Source organism: Arvicola amphibius, chromosome 12 (genome assembly GCF_903992535.2).
Source record: "Arvicola amphibius chromosome 12, mArvAmp1.2, whole genome shotgun sequence".
Lineage (NCBI taxonomy): Eukaryota > Metazoa > Chordata > Mammalia > Rodentia > Cricetidae > Arvicola > Arvicola amphibius.
The window spans coordinates 12,777,578-12,791,584 of record NC_052058.2 but is presented as its reverse complement, the minus strand read 5'-3'; the positions used below and the strand labels follow the sequence as shown (position 1 = coordinate 12,791,584).

At 47.4% G+C, this 14,007-nt stretch overlaps 1 protein-coding gene across 1 annotated transcript in view; it reads left to right on the top strand.

The window, feature by feature from the left end:
- Nucleotides 1–14,007, top strand: part of Capn8 (calpain 8) — a 70,605-nt gene that overhangs the window by 18,748 nt on the left and 37,850 nt on the right. The window contains exon 3 of the mRNA XM_038349465.1: nt 13,599–13,717. Coding sequence (XP_038205393.1) covers nt 13,599–13,717 — 119 coding nt within the window. The remainder of the gene's footprint in view (nt 1–13,598; nt 13,718–14,007) is intronic.

Genomic DNA, 14,007 nt, shown 5'->3' with positions numbered 1-14,007 from the left:
TCTTAGCAAACCATTTCTTTAAAAAGATGTGATTAGCCCATCATTTTGATAAATGTTACAAGAGATTCTGAAACATTTTTCTCATAGCTCACCATACTTAGGAAATAATTGCCGCACAAGACAAGGGCGCAGCGTCCTCTGCATCTCATTTGGACTGTCAAAGCAAGATCTTGAAAGCACTCGAGACTCTCTGAGTTCTTCTGAGATCTCCCTCCACTCCTTAGCACTCCGACTACTACCCTCCAGGTACCCATCCTGTCCGCAGCTGCTGAGATTTCTCTTCCTCAGTTCCATGGCCAATGGCACGGTCACTTCATCTGCTTCATTCAGTTCTGAGAATGCAGCAAGTCCCTCGATGCCACTGTCTTAACCTAGCTGTGCCACTGCTACCAAATACCACAGCCTGGGTGATCCATGAGCCGCAGAAACGAGCTTGGCTGAAAAATCCACACCAAAATGCTGCAGGTCTCCAAGGTCTCTGAGATGGCATTTGGTGGCCGTGTACTCTTGGAAGGGGTGTGCATCATGCCCTGACATGACAACAAGCAGAAGGGAGAAAAGGGGGCAACCCTGTTAACCCTTGGGTAGCTAACCCCATTTGTGAGGGTTGACCTCTTAAGATTCAGTTTCCTGTTAATAAGCGCCAATGAGCGGTAAGGTCCATGTGAGTTTTGAAGGCGACGCAGGCGTTTAAACCATACCCGTCACTTTGGTACTTGTTGGCCTTGTGTCTGCAGGTGTGCTGCCTCGGTTGGTACTAGTGTTAAGTAGAGTGGGTGTTTGACTCTACTTTTGTGTTCTGATAATTTCTCTAATTTCCTAATTATAGCTCCTAGAGCAGTATGAGAGGAGATGGTTGGGGAGAAGGGATTCTGGAGGCATTTACAACAAAATCAAAAGCATTTGGGAAACAGCGGGATGTGGGAAAGGTGAGGGAAGTAATTGCCATGGCTCCCAGGCTGAAGGAGGTGACATTGTTAGTGGCCGTGTTTGTTTAGAGGGAGGAGACTGAGCGGGAGCAAGCACAGGTGGATGGGAGTCAGTCTACAGCTTTGTTTCCTGTGTCAAATTTGGGTGACTCAGGGAGACCCCAGCATCTCCCTGCCACCATTATCAGTTGACTTCTAGGTAACAGACACAGCATAAATGTCTGCTGATTCAGTTCTTTTTGGGATGCTCCATGTTTGGGTTAATTGTTGGGTGATAATAGGGAATAATGGGGAGGCTTATTGAGGGCTTTCCATGTGTCAAGCATACACTAGATGCTGTCCACGTCTTACCTTATTCTTATCTTCCTAATAGCTCTGAGAGGTGGTGACTCTTCACGTCTCTGCCGAGTAAGTGGATGTTATTATATGAGGTAGGTGGCAGGGTGAGCTCAGTGTTAATAAGGGTGGGGAGAGGGCGGGGTCTGGAAGCAAGAGGAAAGTGGGGCTGAGGAGAGGCTGAGAAGCTGTCTGTGGGAGGTGGAGAGGAGGGGCGGGTCTCCCTTTGTGCAGAGGTGTAGGCATCTATTTCAAATGAGATAATGATGCTGTTTTCAGCTTCTGGCCCCACAGGGTATGGGAGAGGCAGCAAGCTCATCGCCTGGCTGGACACTGAGTGTCTGAGCGTGGGAAATCTGGCTTGGCCAGTCAGGGCCTCAACTTTACTCATCTGCAAGTGGGCATCAAATCTGTAATCTACCTGTTCAAAGCGTGCAGTATTGGGAGAGGGGCCGCTTATTGGTTCCTGGCTGCTTAGGCCCGAAATAATCACACAGAAACTGTATTCATTAAATCACTGCTTGGCCCATTAGCTCTAGCTTCTTATTGGCTAACACTTATATCTTAATTTAACTCATCTTCATTAATCTGTGTATTACCATGTGGCTGTGGCTTACCAGGCAAAGTTCCCAGAGTCTGTCTCCAGCAGAGGCTCCATGGCTTCTCTCTGACTCCGCCCTTCTTTCTCCCAGCATTCTGTTTAGTTTTCCATGCCTAGCTAAGTTCTGCCCTGCTATAGATCTAAAGCAGTTTCTTTATTCATTAATGGGAATCACAGGATACAGAGGGGAATCCCACATCAGTACAGAGAGCCAAGTACAGGAAAGCACCGTTTCAAACTTGTGCTCCCTAGTGATGAGGGAATGGCATCCATGAATGAGGAAATAGCTAGATGATGAAGGGCTGAGCTAATGTGGTGGGAACTGTTGGGTTCCCCCACTTGAAATATACTTCAGCAGGGTTTGCGGCATGTGGGAGACTTCCAGATGTGCACAGCCCGTGAAGCTGAAGGACGTTTTGCAGGCTGACAGGATGTGCAAGAAAGGACATTTTAAAACTGACTCAGCAGGTGGGGACCCACTTAGAGCAGAGCCCCAGGGAGGGGCTCATAGGAGGGCATCTTTGTCTCCTTATTGTCCCTTCAGGGAAGGTAAAGAGACTCTTAGATGCTGGCAGACACCTTTGCCCACACGATCATGATTCCAGGAGGCGTGGAAGACACCGTTTACCCTGGATACAGTGAGACCAAAGAATTTCCCATTTTGAGCAGAGAAGTTGTTGCTGACTTGGGGAGACTTGAAGGTTTACCTAAGTGCATTTCCAGCTGCCTCTCCAGTGCACATTGCTGTCCCTGGACTGGTCACCAGGACATGTCTGATATCTCAAACCATGTTGATACTTTGATCTTCCTCAAGAGCCCTGGCCAGAGAAGTGGGAAACTAAATGAACCCCAATCTGGTTTATAATTCTGTCCGATTTAGTAACTGAAACTGTAGTTCCAGTATAACGTGTGTGTGTGTGTGTGTGTGTATGTGTGAATGCTCCTCTGTCCTTCTCTCTCGGAATGCTGTCAAATGTGTGGGGAGCAGGCTGCTGATGTGTGGATGACCTGGGTGCCCTCAGGGACCTTCTGCTGCGCTCCTTGCTGGCATTGAGTAGCTGTCTTCTGTCTCTTCTTTTGAGGGCACAGGGAAGCTGCAGGGCTCCTGGAGCGTCAGCTAGAAATCTGTGTCTAGCTGTAGCTCAAGTTCTCCATGTTTCTCCATGAGCCAACTGGAGTGGAAACAAAAGGGCCCATGGTCCCCTGCACACTTCAGTGGACCCAGTGTTTTGTCCATCCCTCCTCCAGAAATTTGAATACCACACCTCACTACTCTCCCTCATTCTTCTTGCTTCTCTGGAGTTGTATTGGTGGATGGGGTCAGGGAGAAAGATGCTCACTCATCCATAGGAGAATGCTAATCAAGGTATTTACCTGGGCTCTACAAATACCACGCTTCCTGGATCATGCGACTCATGTCCATGTTCTATGTCATCTACATAGATGTCCTTTCTATCCAACCAGAGACAACGAGTTATACACCACCTAATGACGGAGGCAGATTCTGAGACTTCTGCTGATATGCAGCCTGTGTGCTTACACACCAAATGGTCCGGGTAATCCCTTGATGGCCTTAGGAGATGTGGTCAATGCAAATGTGTGAAGCTGCTGCTGGGCTAACAAGCTTACAATAAATTCTAAAAGTAGGAGTTCACACTAATGCTTAATAATTATAGTGTAGTAAATACAAACTCTAACACAGTCATTTATTATTATCAAGTAGTATGTTCTGTGTATAACTCCACCTGCTAGTCTTTCCTCGGACTGGCTGGCCTCTACCAGCAGGCGTAGTGGGTTGTACTAGACTATAATGGCTTCAGTGTTACTAGGTGACAGGAAGTTTTCAATCCCATTATAATTCTGTGGGACCATATGTATAACATTATATATAATACGTAATTTTAATATAAATTTCATAAATTGTATATTTGTAGAAATAAAAACATATATACTTTATACCTGAAAAAAGACCATGCCATTGAGTATATTTTATAATATATTTACATACACACATTGTATCTCAGTATCATTTGACCCTGTATGATAAGCTGTAGGTCACAGACTCACTAGAGGACATCCCTGAGGCTCACAGGGGTTCAGGATCTGCTTCTGGCCAATCTGTGCAAAGATGGCTCCCAGGTCTTAGGGAGCAAGTGACAATAATCTCAGAGTTAACAGGTGTCATGAAGATGCCAAAGGCCAGATCTGAGTTGGAGCCAGGTGTACCATTCTGACCCAGGGAGAGAGCAAAAGTGAAGGATAGCCTCAGAGGACAGTTCAGGCCTACAGCCTGGGTGGGTTCAGAAGTGTCAAGCTTGTCTCCGTTCACAGGAGTGAAAGATGGTTTCTCTGTTGTTTGAAGAGAGCAAAGGGTGACATGCTTGCATAGCCTGAAGGGTCTCCTGGAGGTCAGGAGGCCAGCCACCCAAACCAGGTGGACCTGAGCCACCACCATGGACTAAGAGTTTTCAGAGAAACGGAGCTTGGAAGCTAGGAGAGACACAAGGCACTGCCGGTGTGGGCGCAGGAGGAAGGAACAGGGCAGGGACTTCCTTAACTGATAGAAATGTCTTTAGCCACAGAAGGCAGACATGAGGAAAAGTGAGGGAAAGAAGAAAAGTGGGTCTCAGAAAAGTCTCATGGTGTCAGGCAAAGATATATCATGAGATTTTATCATCAGTGATACAGAGCTGAGGAGGGGTCATTCTGTCTCCTCCTTCAGGATGGGGAGCTTTTCCTCAGTCTTTCCTCTCTCTCTCTATCTCTCCCCCCTCTCTCCCTCTTTCTCTGTCTCTGCCTTTCCCTCTCCCTCTCCCCACCTCTCTCTCTCTCTCTCTCTCTCTCTCTCTCTCTCTCTCTCAATGTTTGATTCCCCTGCCTTCTACCCAGAGGACATTTGGCAATAGCTATATCAATTTTTGGTTGTCACATGGAGGCAGGGGAGGGAGGAGTCCCTGAAATTGGCATCCGCCTGCTACAAGTAAGTCCACTGTTCAACGCTCAAGATGGCTTCCATTAAAAAAAAAAACAAAACATTCATGCCATAATATCAACCACACTGCGGCTGCGAACCCCTACTCCAGCTCATTACATTTCTCTTAGAAGAACTTTGCTCACCAAGACAGCAGCTCTGACAGAGGCCTGGTTCTTGCCTCATACAGCATTGACACATGCCACTTCGTGTTCCTCTGTTGGAGAAAGGTTCACAAATGATCTAGACTGCAGGACATCCTAGATGGTCAGAGTAGGCACATTCAATCACTGCTGTTGGATTCATCTGGAAGTGATGGGCTGAATCGTGCGCTTGGGGTCTGGGAGGAGCATGAAGCCCACCGTCTACCTCCTGCCAGCTTCCTGTCTAGGCAGAGAGACAGAAATTGTCAACAGAAGCCAGGGTGGTCAAAAGCAAGCGAGTGTCTTAATGTAGTCAAAATGGCATGAATGAATGCTACGGGCTTGAGAAGGCACACTCGCCAACAGGAGGGAGGAGGGCACTCTTATGACAGTTGAACAGTGGCGTGCAGAGCTAAATTAGTGCCCTGTGTGTAAAAACATTTCAAGCAGCCTCTTGGAGGAAGAGCAGAACAGGCAAAGGGTGCCTCAGCTGTGAAAAATATTGAAGACGAATTAAAAACAACAACAGGCATTTGTAAGTGGGGTCAAAAATCTTTGCATTATACTTGAATGTGTAATCAGAGAGACTTTTCCTCAACTATTTTCAGCTTGCTAGCCTGTCCCGTTTCTAGCCGCAATGAGTGGGAGGGAGGGAGGGAGAAGCTAGGCAAGGCTATCATGACTCTTCCTGTACGTATTCCTCCTTCAGTTACTCTATGTGAGCGCTTGTAGAATGATGGATGGTTTCTTTGTCTCTTTAAAATTCAGGCTAAATTTCAACATCTGGAGTGGTAGTATTAGAAGTTGAGGATGAAAGGAGTTGATTAAACCCTGAAGGTGAAGCCCCTATGGATGGGATTAGTGCCTTTGTAAGAGCCTCTGGTGTTCCCTCTTCTCCCTTCTATCATTTTGGGATGTGGTAAGAAATCCCTCATTTATGAACCAGGAGGAGATACCAAGTCTGCCTTCCAGGTTACAGACTGGGAGAAACAGATCACTCTCCTTCATAAACCACTTAGTACAATGGGTCTCAACCTGTGGTCGTGACCCTGGGGGGAGGGTAAATGACCCTTTCATAGGTGTTGAATATCAGCTATCCTTCATATCGTATCTTTATATTATAATTCACAAGGGTAGAAAAATTACAGATATAAAGTAGCAATGGAAATAATTTTACGGGGATCACCACATCATGAGGAACTGTGTTAAAGGGTCGCAGCATTAGGAAGGTCGAGAACCACTTGGTAGGTAGTATTTATATAAGTGGCACCTCACTTCTAAAAATCTTGTTGTTTGGTAGCTGGATACAGTGCAGGCCAAAATGATCTGGCAATGAAGAAGGACCAGATGGCTTTGTACAGGCTGCTGCTGTCTTCCGGGTTCTTGCTGACCTCTTGAAGAGGTGATGGCGTATTGTATGGTCTCCTTTCCTGTTGTGTTGGTTCACCAGGGCCCAACAGACTTGACTCAGCTCCATCTGAGTGCCCATGAGCTCTAGACACAGGAAACATCCGTTCTTCATCTGGTGCCTGACCCCGAGACCACCGCACAGCCTCTGCAGGGGGAAGGGTCTGCCCTTCTTTTTCCCTTGACTCAGGCATTGTGATAGCATCTTCTGCTCTCTGTGCCTCAGCGCTCCATGTCGCCATTTGTCCCCTGCCTCTAGATCTCTCAGTTGGCAGTGGGACATAGGGACTCTCTGTGTGAGCTTCCTCTTTGAATTGTCTGAGGTCTCAGTATCATTTCTCTGCAAGGCGTTGTGCTTCCCAAGGTAAGGACGGTCCCTCCTATTGGATTTCGATGTTTACCTCCCCGCTTCTTCCTCCTCATCTGCCTGCAGGTCTAGAAGCATCTCTACTCTACCTAGTGTTTGAGAAATTCCCTTAAGCTTGTGTTCTTGCTTCCTATATCTTATAATAATGATGGTTATTGACATATACAGACTTTGTTATTTGTTCATTTATCATTTGATTTTGCTTGTGTTTTGAGGCAGGCTCTTGCTCTGTTGTCCAAGCTTGTCTCCAGCAATCCTTCTCCCACCTTCCTGAGCACCTGGATATATAAAACGTGTATAGAACAGCAAATGTCTCAGCTACTGTCCCCCGTGATCTCTGCATTGCTAAATGCAATGGTCAATTTTCAGTCTTTAGCATCTCAAATTCGTGTGCAATATCTGCCCCGCTGTGAACCTGTCTACCTCATGCCCTATGCCTTTAGTTGCCTGGATGACTCTTGCCCTTACCCTAGCAGCTACTTCTGAACCCTCTCTTTCCTGCGAGGAACTGTAATTTAATGAGCTGTAATTTTGTGGCCACATACTGTGTTCTGGCTGTTATACATCCCATTTTATCACTTAGTGCTCCTCCCAATGAGGATTAGTAACACTCCTAGTGTGTAGATAGTGAGCGGGGGCTCAGGGAGGTGCTGTCTCTTTTTGGGCTCACACAGCTAGTAAAAGGCAGAGACAGGAGATATACTTACATCACAGGTTGTATTCCCATGACAAGAATCGTATCCCTTTGCTAAAACCACCCTAAAAATGCTCTAGGAATCTCTTTCCCCTGGCTTTTTCAAAGAAGCACCTTCAACCTTGAGTGGCATTTCCTTCCCAAGTCACATTCTTCATGACACCCAAAGGGGTCACTAGCCAGAATCCCTCTCTGTTGACTCTTGGTCTTTATTAAGTCTCCTTTGAAAAGTGGTTCACTGGGTGGTGAAGCTGTTTTGAATGTGAAGACTTTATCTTTAAAAACTTACTGTGATGTGTATGAGCCTGCATGAGTTTCTGTGCATTGTGCCGTGTAGAAGCCCACTGAGGCCAAACATGGGCATTGGATCCACTGATACTGGGTTGTGGGTGGTTCTGAGGCAGTAGGTGGGTGCTAGGAACCGAACCCCGGCCTTCTGGAAGAGCAGTGAGTGTTCCAAACCACCCAGCCATCACTCTAGTCCAGAGAACTTACTCTTACAGACAGAGTTCTTCCTAATCAGCGATGGGAACAAGGCTCTTTGGACCCTCAGGCTTCCGCTCGTGGATGTGCTTGCCCTAGTGTTTGCACAGACCTGCCTCTCTGTGTTCTGGTGAAGGTGCTCCTTCCCAAGCTTGTCTCCAGTGTGCCCTCTAGTGGGTCTATTAATGTCCTGTCTGCCATTCACAAAAGACCTTCTAGCTCATTCTGTCCTTGGATAGAGAGGCCCTCTAGCTCTCTTCAGTTCAGTCCTGTCTGTTAGTCCTGCTTAGCCAGGCCAGGGGAATCCCAGACTCCTCTGCCTGATTCTTCAAAAGGGAGTTTCCTCCATCCTTGGCAATATGTCCTATTTACATTTCTCTGTCTCTCTGTATGTACCTCTATTGTGTCTCTGTCTCTTTCCCTCCCCACACCATCTGGATTCAGAACAATTCTTTCTAATTTCTGTAGTTAGGCTAGTCAGTTCCCACTGAGACTCTGGGGTGTGCTGACTTGGGGGGGGGGGGGTAAGGCCCCTCAAGTGATGAGGTCATTAGGGTATTGGTGCCTTTTTTCCAGAGAATGAGTTAGTTTGCCATCACAGAGCAGTGGCCTTCTTCCTCTCCTCTGCATGCACTAACCTGCCTGTCTGCTTGTTGCCACGAGTTGAAGCAGTATGAGCCATTTGCTGGTGTCATGCCTTTAGGTTTCCCAGACTCCCAGCACCGTGAGCTAACTGGAGCCCTTTTCATTAGAAATTGCAGAGGCTCAGGTGTTCTCTTCAGTAAGGAAAAATGAGCAGAGATGCCTGAGTCGCTGTCTTAGCCTCATGTCCTTCTGTTGTGATAAAATATACTCCCAAGAGCATTGTTAAGGAAGGAAAGGTCTATTTGGCTATAATTCCAGGTTCCAGTCCTTCATTGTGGGGAAGACAAGACAGGAACCTGAAGCAGCTGGTCACGTCTGCCATCAAGAGCTGAGAAAGGACATATGATTGTTGTGTTCTGTGTTCTCCACTCCCATGCGGTGTAGGGCCCAAAGCCTGCTTTAGAGTCTACTCTTAGGTTGGGTCATCCCACATCAAGACCCCTGCTCCCCCCCCACCACAGAGGCATGCCCACAGACAACCCAGTCTAGACAGTACCTCACTGACTCTTACTAGGTGATGCTAGTGACAATTAAAACTAACCATCCCAGTCCCCCAAAAGTATCCTTTCTTTCCCCTGAAATCTATCTATGCTTGTTGGGGTGGAAGGAGTACCTGGGCTTCCTCACCATGCTCACCTTCCCTGTTTCTGTGATTGAAGTCCATATGCAAATGTTACTCTGTAAATTCCATGCTCCATGACCCCTTGTCCAGATCAGCCGGACATCCCAGCCAGTTTTTCCAGAGCACAGCCAGGGCAACCAGTGTATAGAATAATGTGCCTGTTTCAACTGTCCCTCATCCTGATAGTTTAAACTCCTCCTTTAGTGGAGGAGCTCTTTCAGAACCCACTTACAAGGCATACTAATCACCTTGTTATTATATCAGGAGAATGTTGGCTTCAAGCTTTATTGAACCTAACCGTAGTGGCTTAAACAAGTGGGAATGGGAGGCTGATATCTCTTTTGTGACAGGAGTCTGGAGGTGGGGAGCCTTGGGCTAGTTCTTAGAAACCCAGACACTCAGGGCTTCCCCTGTGTTCTCTCAAGTGTGTTGACTTTCATCCCACGCTGTAGCCCTGGGCTTATGAGAAGTCTCTGGATCTCCAGGCACGAGGAGGACTTCCTAGATAAGATAAGGCAAGAGCAGCAGGTAGAAAGAATCCGGGAAGTAAATCTGCCACGCTCCAGCAGGAAAGTAGGTGCTTTTACCAAAGTCCCACTTACGTTCTTGGGAATGCTAACCCGTGGTGACCACTAGCTGGGAGGTGGCTAGAGAGAGGACGGTTTGTCTGCGGAGACATTTCCAGGCTTTCTTGTCTACCGCATCTGCCAACAAACATAGATCCCAAAGCTTCAAGACTGTTTTTGTAAACTAAAACTCTGCTCAAAGATCAAGGCAGGCCCCTCAAACAAGTGTCTGTTTTGCGCAGGAGAGTAAATGTCTGTCATTACAAGAGTACCTTTGAGAGGAAGCACATTTGGGCACTTTAGAAAAAGCTTCCTATAAAGAGGGTCCACTCACACTTTATGCAGTAATTGGCATGGGTTCAAATGTCTATACCTATGACATTCTTTTGTGCTTACTGCAGCAGCTGGGTGAACCCCAGGAAATGTCAGAAGTGAGGACGAGAAAGAAAATATTAAACTCTTTCTTGGCTGGGCAGACCTGTTAGATGTTGGCCGCTGAGGGATGTTTTCTGGCATGCTTTATTGGAGTGTCTAGGAAGCGCCTGGGATAGGGTTTGCAGCAGCTTAGATTGGGATTGCGAATCTTCACAACAGAAGGGAGCCTGGCCGGTTTCCTTGAGCAGCCACCTGCTTCAGAGACACCCCAGAGCCTTCAATCTGTCCCTTCCCCAGAGAGTTCTGCCGCAGAGTTTTGAGTAGCCAAGCATCTTGGTGTGGTGCAGGTGTTTACTGTGACATCTATGAGGCTCAATGCCTGGTCCTGTTTATTTCATCCCAGACCTGGGATCTCCAGGTACAAACATGTGTGGTGGGTGTCATTGTTGACTCACAAAGGGACAGCATATGATTCATGAATTCCTTTGGCGATTTGCTGGCATGTTTTTATTTGTCAAAAATTCACTGGGTGTCCTCTGTTTGCCAGCTATGGCCAGGGATGCTACCAGGAGAAACTACCGTGTCCCTGCTTGTCAGGAAGAGATTAGAGAGGAACAGGAATGAGAGATAAGTGTATCAGGTGGCCTTGGCAGGAGCTAGGAGCCCTGTGGGAGGGAGGGCTTGGGGGTTCAGGGTTTGGGGTTAATTGTGGAGCCTCTGTATGAATGGACTTAGGAGTCCAGTTTGTGCACTGACTGTGGTCAGCTGAGAGGAATAAATGAGGTCTCCAGAACACACAAAGAGCAAATATGGCGTCTTCTGAGCAGAACTCAAGACAGGTTTCATTGAGATGGTGAAGACCCGACTGGCCACGTTGCAGGAAACATTGCACAGACAGAAGGAACAAATAAGGAAAGGGAGGCGGGAAAACAAGCAGGGTTTACTCTGTGCTTTCCAAGTTTGCCTGGAAGCTAAACTCACAGTGGGGGAGACCAGGCAGGTGGGGCAGAGTCACTCCGGGAAAGGTTTGTATTTTGTTCTTAAGCAAAGAAAGGCAGAGAAATGGCATTATTATATAGAGTTCACAGGAAGAAGCTGATCTGAGGGGAACCAGCTAAGGAGGAAGAAATCTGTTTCCATCTTGGGAAGTTGCTTGTTTTACCCCTGCTGAAGTTTTCTGTAGCAAGGAGCAATGTGGCCCAATGCGTTCACAGGAGCGCCATTTCCACGCTCACCCTGAACTTCACCTTGAATCCAGGTAACCAGTCTGAGGGATAGCACTTGTTGGTAAAAATCAGGTCACTTACTTCAAAGATCAGAAAAATCCTTCAAAAAGTGTGTGTATGTGTGTGTGTGTGTGTGTGTGTGTGACAGGGAGGGTAGGGGGAGACTGAAGGAGAAATTAGTTTGGGATGTAGTCTTGAGCCTCCGTTTTTCAGAAAGATTGGGGTGACATTGGGATGGAGCTATTGCTGGTGGTGACAGACCCTCAGAGGTGGGGCCTGGGTCCAAGTGTGACTACTTGCTCAAGCAGTCTGATTGTGAAACACCAAGTGTGTTCATTCCTGGGCTGTGGAAGCAACTTAATTTAGCCCCACTGTTAAGATGAAAATATAAAGTTAGAAAAGGACCTTCTCTCTCTCTCCTTCCTTCCTTCCCTCCCTCCCTCCTTCCTTCCCTCCGTCCTTTCCTCCTCCCTCCTTCCTTCCCTCTCTCTTTCCCTCTTTCCTTCCTTCCTCCCTTTCTTTAACAAATATAACCCACAGAGTCTAACTAATCCTGTGTGCTGATGGTTGAATGACCTTGTCGGCTTGACTTTGTCCAGGCCTTGTGCAGGAACCAGAGTGTTGGGACTTAACGAAGGGCAAGGCTATGCTGTGTCTAGGAGCCAGCATTCCACAACACTCTCCCCCACATTCTGGCTTGTATATCCTTTCTGCTCCATCGTTCACAGTGCTTTCTGAGCCTTGCTGGGGGAAGGAGTGATATATGCATCCCACTTAGGCCTGAGTATTCACGGATCTCGTACTCTCAGCACTTTGACTGGCTGAGTCTGCGCTGGTGCCTACTGCAGAAAGCAGTGTCTCTGGCTAAGGTTGAGGGGGCTTGATGCTTCACGTGGGGACAGTGATGCCTGGAACACTCAAGGAGGTGTTGGAGCCAGAAGGCCCAGACGAGTAAGAGAGACAAGGACTGCTTCACTAAGCCTCAGACGCCTAGGGCCTGGGGTCTACAGTGCAGTGGGGAAGAGGTAGGATTGGGCAGTTTGAGGGAGTATTGTGATATACAGTGTGAGGGACACTTAGTGCCCTCAGACTCTGCAGTCCCATGAACATGTACACAGGTGTGAGAAAAATTATATAGCTTCTGGGACATTTGCTCCTCCCACTCAGCAGATTAGGTGAGCATGTAGTGTTTGGGCCTGTGAGTCATCATTTGATGTAGCCACTGGGAGCTGCGATGCTATCTCGGGAGGTAGCTTTCAGGGGCCTGAGAGGTCTGTCTCACACAGAAGGGAGTTTTCTATCTGCTTCTAAATTTACTCAGAATTTCAAAGTGACCAAAGCAAGCCCTGGGTTGTTTAACCTCTCTTGACTTCCATTTCTTTGGCTTCAGAATTATGACGATTTCATGCTAATCAATATCTCAAGGGTATTATAACCAAGGCTCTCATGGTGAACTCTGAAATATAAAAGGATCATTATACTCTACACAGATCATGGAGAATCAGCTATCATTACCCAAGGCCATCGTGGGACAGGATCGATCACTCGCTCCTTCACTCACTCCCTCGCTCACTCGCTTGCACACCTGTGTGCTCCTGCATATCTTCAGTGTCTCACCCAATCAAAGGCTGACAGCAAAGGAACAAGAGGGCAGTTCCTTTCTCTCAATTTCCATTCTACTGATTGGAAGCCCAGGAACCATGAGTGGTTGGCAGGCAAGGCATAGCAATCAGGATGAATGGAGCCTTTCCATGTCTGAGTAAAACCCTCCCTGTAAGGCCTCAGGAGGGGAATGTGTGTGCACTTTAGTCATGAGAGGAGAACCCGAGCGGGTGACTTAGGAGAGTGGCATTGCACTCTTTGATTAACTGTGTCCTTCCAAGACTCTGTGCCAGGCCCCAAACCCAGTGTGGCCATACTAGTAAGTGAATCTTATGTATCAATGCTCCTCTAATAAGGTGGGAGAATTAGCCGGGTCTGTTGGCCTGTTCACTTTTCTGTCATGCATAAACACAGCACCAAGCAGAGAAGCAGAAACACAGAGGGCTTCTCACCAATACCAATTCTGTCGGCCTCTTGAACTCCGATAAATACTTTTCTGTTGTTTATACATAGCCCATGCTCAGTAATTGTATCACAGCCAAAGTAAGTTTACAGTAGACATGAACTCTGGAGTGGTGGGGACAGTGAGGACCTGGCCTGACCACCTGTTGTCTCCTCTGGTTCATTGCAGGTGACTGTTGGCTTCTGGCAGCCATTGCCTCCCTCACCTTGAATGAAAAACTGCTTTACCGAGTGGTCCCCAAGGACCAGAGCTTCCAGAAGAACTATGCGGGCATTTTTCACTTCCAGGTATTAGGCCTTGCTTGGGACCTTTGCCATCACTTTTGTATCTTATCCAAATCTGTGGGATCAGAAACTCTGGAAGTGAGGCCAATACTGACATCAGGTTATCCATCTGGGTGATTTCGGTACACGTTCCAGTTTGAGAGCCATTCCTTTGTACATCTGTTCTATCAAACTCATTCCCTTTCCTTCTTCCTCCAGGCCATGGGGCCATGAGGGACTCACTCTGGATTAAGGACCAGGAGATATCAGACTGAGTCACCCACTTTGGCTGCCTGGGTGATACCGAGCAAGCT